The sequence below is a fragment of the Brassica oleracea genome, chromosome C2 (assembly GCF_000695525.1).
Source record: "Brassica oleracea var. oleracea cultivar TO1000 chromosome C2, BOL, whole genome shotgun sequence".
NCBI lineage: Eukaryota > Viridiplantae > Streptophyta > Magnoliopsida > Brassicales > Brassicaceae > Brassica > Brassica oleracea.
The window spans coordinates 42,493,542-42,498,039 of NC_027749.1; the positions used below are offsets into that span (position 1 = coordinate 42,493,542).

The 4,498-nt window shown below is 40.5% G+C and overlaps 2 protein-coding genes across 2 annotated transcripts; both read right to left on the minus strand.

Moving 5' to 3' along the window:
• Positions 1-595: 595 nt before the first annotated feature.
• Positions 596-1,860, minus strand: LOC106324291. Its single transcript, XM_013762287.1, has 2 exons — positions 1,227-1,860; positions 596-1,185 (listed from the first exon to the last, which is right to left on the minus strand). The coding sequence occupies exons 1-2, from the start codon at positions 1,858-1,860 to the stop codon at positions 596-598; spliced, it is 1,224 nt and encodes a 407-aa protein (XP_013617741.1).
• Positions 1,861-1,958: 98 nt separating this feature from the next.
• On the minus strand, positions 1,959-3,330 carry LOC106324292. Its single transcript, XM_013762288.1, has 2 exons — positions 3,098-3,330; positions 1,959-3,009 (listed from the first exon to the last, which is right to left on the minus strand). Exons 1-2 carry the CDS (start codon positions 3,328-3,330, stop codon positions 1,959-1,961), a joined length of 1,284 nt encoding a protein of 427 aa, XP_013617742.1.
• Positions 3,331-4,498: the final 1,168 nt, after the last annotated feature.

Sequence of the window (4,498 nt, forward strand, 5' to 3'; positions counted from 1 at the left end):
GTAATGATTGCTTTCATATTATTCAACCAAAGACATTTGATGTTTGAGATATGTTAGCAAATGAGCATTCATCTAGACATAGAGCTTGCTTAGAATTGTGTCTAGGCTTAAGGTTGATAGTTTGATTGATCATTTGCCATCCTTAGTTCGATACTTGATCACCCAAGGTCTAATCCCTATGCCCATGAGTTCTCTTTTCCCTTAGTCAAGAAAGTATCATTTTGTTATTGCTTTCTAGTATTGGTAGTAGTTTAAAACTCATCTAAATCATTGGTTGCACTTAGATTAAGTGAGTACTTGCATTCTCAGTGCTTTGATATCCCTCAGAACTGGTTCGACATTCACTATACTACAACATTTGTCTTAGGAGCCTTGAAAACTCCTAACATCAGCGGTTGCACAGAATATTAGAAATAATTTTGTACTGGACAGAGCACAAACTTATCGGCCTCATATCCTGCATCTTAGATGGATTCTGGACTTTGGGCAACAGACTGATCTGGGTATGGTTCCAGCCTGCTGGCATTATGGATGATTGAAAGAAACCTTGAATCTCAGCCGTCAAACCAGGGCCTACAATGTGCCAAAATCTCTGCTAAAAAATGCCAGTTAAGCCATCCTCACCCGGCGCACTGCTCCCTTTTACGTTAAAAGCAGCTTGCTTGATTTCCTCTGTCGCAACCTGTCTGATGAGATGCGCATTCATGGAATCTGAAACTCGACTACGAAAACCCATAAACAAGGATTCCAAGTCAGTCGGGTTAGAGCTCATAAATAGATCTCTGAAAAATTCAACTGCAATGTTGCCTTTGGCTCCTTCAGAGAAATGTTCTTGTCCCATCTCATCCAGCAGCATCAGAATTCTGTTCTGGATTCTTCGACCTTTCACACAATTGTGGAAATACTTCGTATTACGATCTCCCACTCGCAACCACTCTTCTCTACACTTTTGTCTCCAGAACAATTCTCCCTCTCTAAGAGCTTCAGCTAGCTCTTGTTTGATTTTCTCCATCAGATCATACGATGGATTGATTTTCGAAACCTCTGTCTCCAGAGCTGCTTTCAGCCTAGTGATTTTATCCCGTGAGTTAATATCAGAGTGTTTTTCCAGTTCATAATCTTCCTGCGACACCGTCGAATGCGATCCGTTGTGCAACTTCTGTCTCCAGCCTTTCCTTCCCAACTCTTCCTCACAAGATCTTCAAACACCTCTCGAGATAACATACGTTTGTCAAAGAAAAACCGACCTTTCCTGACGTCTTCCTTTTCCAAAGCAAAACCAATAAAGATCGGCCTATGATCTGAGGCCCATAGCTCTAGGTATTCCATATTCGTCTTGGGGAAGAGAGAAAACCAGTTGTTGTTACCAAAACTCCTATCCAGCTCACACTTGACCCAGCCATTTTCGCGCCATCCACACCAAGAGAGACAGTTACCAGTATATCTGATTTCTCGAAGCTTGTAGTTCTGTACCATGTTCCTGAAGTTCCAGAAACTAGAATCACTGCGAATGGCCCCACCACTCTTTTCATCGTTGGACAATAGCTCATTAAAGTCTCCAGCTAGAATCCATGCTTCATCTCTGTACAACCCCATACTAACCAAGCTATCCCATACCTCTTGTCTTTTTGCCTGCACTGGGTCAACATAGACACACGACAGAAAGAAAGAGGTTGAACCACACAAAACTTTCAAGTCAATTATTCTCTTATCACTCGAGTGAACTACCACTTGATAGTTGTCCTTCCACATAACCGCCAAACCACCGATAAGCCCCAACGGCTCCACTGTTATCAGATGATCATAACCCAAACTTTTCTTCAAACCCAACATGTAATCAAACTTTTGCATCGTCTCCATCAAGAATATGAAATCCGGAAAATACTTTCTACGTTAAGCTCGGAGTTGACGAACTGTCTCGATACTACCAGCACCTTGACAGTTCCAGCAGAGGATAGTCATTGATGAGGCAGCGGCTTCAATACGGAAGCCACCGTAGAGTCCGAGACCTTGTGAGATTTGTTTTCTCGAAGAACCAATGGAAAAGACTTCCGCTTGGCACTTGGCTCCTTGGTAGGAGAACGAGGAACTGAACCACTTTCTGAGGCGATTGTCTTGCCATGGGCTTTCCGTTTCCAGGATGGAAGCCGTCGTCTTGGTGCCTTGCTCATCCCCTGTGACCTGGAGAATCGCCCCTCCGTAGAAGGGCCAAGCCGAAAACCCGTAAGAATGACAGGTTCTGAGCAAAAGGAGAACTGTGATGCTGAGGACTCCGCTTCACCTTCGCCCTCCTCATTCTCAGTGAGTACTAGAGCATGCTTAGTACGTGAAGGACCTTTAACACAAAGCACCTTGTCTGTATTATGATCATTGTAAGAGAAGACATGGCCCTTCCCTTTATCCAGCTCCTTTGTGATCCTCGTTAATCTGATCGAAGATTCTGCCTTGCTCTCTTCAATTCCTTGTTGTACACGGAGGATTCTAGCCTTTCTTTCAGTCTCATCAGCGTGTGAAATATACATCATTGCCATCTTCCTATCTTCTTTCGAGAGTTCCGGAAACAGCAAAGAGAAACCCGGTGGTCCTTCAAGTAGCTCACTTGCAACAGGAACCTCTAGTGCAGGACGAGAGGCTTGTGCAGCCATTCCTCCTCTGTTAGCTCCCCTCCTCAACATAGGACATCTGATCTTCTCATGTGTGAGACGTAACCAGTGAAAGCACCTTTTATGAATTTTCTCATATTCATATTCAATGGTTATTGTCTCCGTTTTAGAAACATTGAGTTTCCTAGCTGCCTTCACAGGATTGTCAATGTTGAAAAGGATCAACGCCCTGATGTAATCTTTGGTCAGTGAGACCTTAGGATCATAGGCAATCTCCACAACCTTTCCAACTTCTGAGGCTAGAGAAAACATCGTATCAGTAGTGAAAAGATTCACTAGAATGTGAAGAATCCGGATCCATAACTCCATAGACTGCAGAAACCTCTCCGGAGGATTGGCAGTCCATCTTTCAATGACCATAGCCCAGTAAATTGTTTGACCATGGCCTATCATTCAGCAAGGTCTGGAGGTCCTCTTCCCGTTAAAACACAAACTGGAATCGATCTCTTGACAGAGCAATCCCACGGACTCGATCATACACACGCCAAGCTGTTGGCATATACTCGATCATACGAGCCATAGACTGACAGTCTGGATTCAATAGGCGACCCAGTAAGCTCCTTTCATTCTCATCAAACACACGGAAACGAGGGCTGTCTGGAAGTGTGAGCGGCTCTTCCTCTTCCAAGGACATCGCTTGAATTGCTTTGTGAAGCATATCGGCCATTCCAGGGAGGAGATGAAAATCTGCTGCGGCGGAGGTGATACGGATCTGAAAGTTCAAAGGAAGAAGATCCAGCGTGATTGACGAGAATTTACCTTTAATAATACAAAATTCTGCTACGATCTTTTGAGAATCCATCAAAAAAGGTAAGACTTGGGGAAAAAAAACTCAAAAGGAAATTGCAATATTTTGGAAGAAATCACAGCAAAAATTAGGAAAGAAAGAGATATCAATCGGGAACAAGGGAATAAAGTTTCCTTTAACAGAACCACCGTAGCTAAGCCGGAAAGAAAGAACTTCACCAGGAAAAGGTGAATAGAATATTAAAAGGTAATAAACACCCAAAAAGGTAAGACCGGAAATCGCACTTAGCGAGAGGAGATAACTAGTTAGAAAGACAAAACTATTTGATTTCTGTGTGTTTTTTAAGCCTAAAAAAATCCACCACCCACACAGTGGGTAGGGTATACTCCCATCGGTTATTTGGTCTTGCCCAGAAAATGAAAATAAGCAAAAATTTCTTTTTTGCTATAAAAACGAACAAATTTATCGACCACCAATAACGTTTTTTTGGTGATCCAGAAGATAAACACGAGAATATATTTTTATTTTATTTTTGAGGATCACCATGGTTTTTTGGTTCAACAAAATATTTATCTACGAACGGTGTTGTGTCCACGAAGAAAATATCCACGACATCTACAAAAAGATTGTTTAAAGAAATTATAATATAACTTTAAATGAATATAATTTTCTGTTGTTAAGTTAAATAAAAAAAGAATTAATTACAGGCGTTAACAACGCAAGTTCGTAAACAAATCAATCGGCAGTCCAAATCCGTCTACCCTTAGTATGGGGCTGAATTGCGTTTCAACGTTTCCTCTATAATCATGACTATACTTTGTGCAGGGTATAGTTTTATGTATATTTAATTAATATAAAAATATATCAAATATTTTTTTTTACAGTTTGAAGTTTTATATAACTTTATAAAACTATTGTTTGGTGCATTTTTCGACAAAATTGATATATAAATGCTTATATTTTTATTGGTATTTTATTTTGTTTATAAATATTAATGATCGAATATCAATTTGTTCATTCAATATTTCGTAAAATTTTCATTTGAAATAATTAAATACAAAAATATCTTCAATATATAAAAAGAACG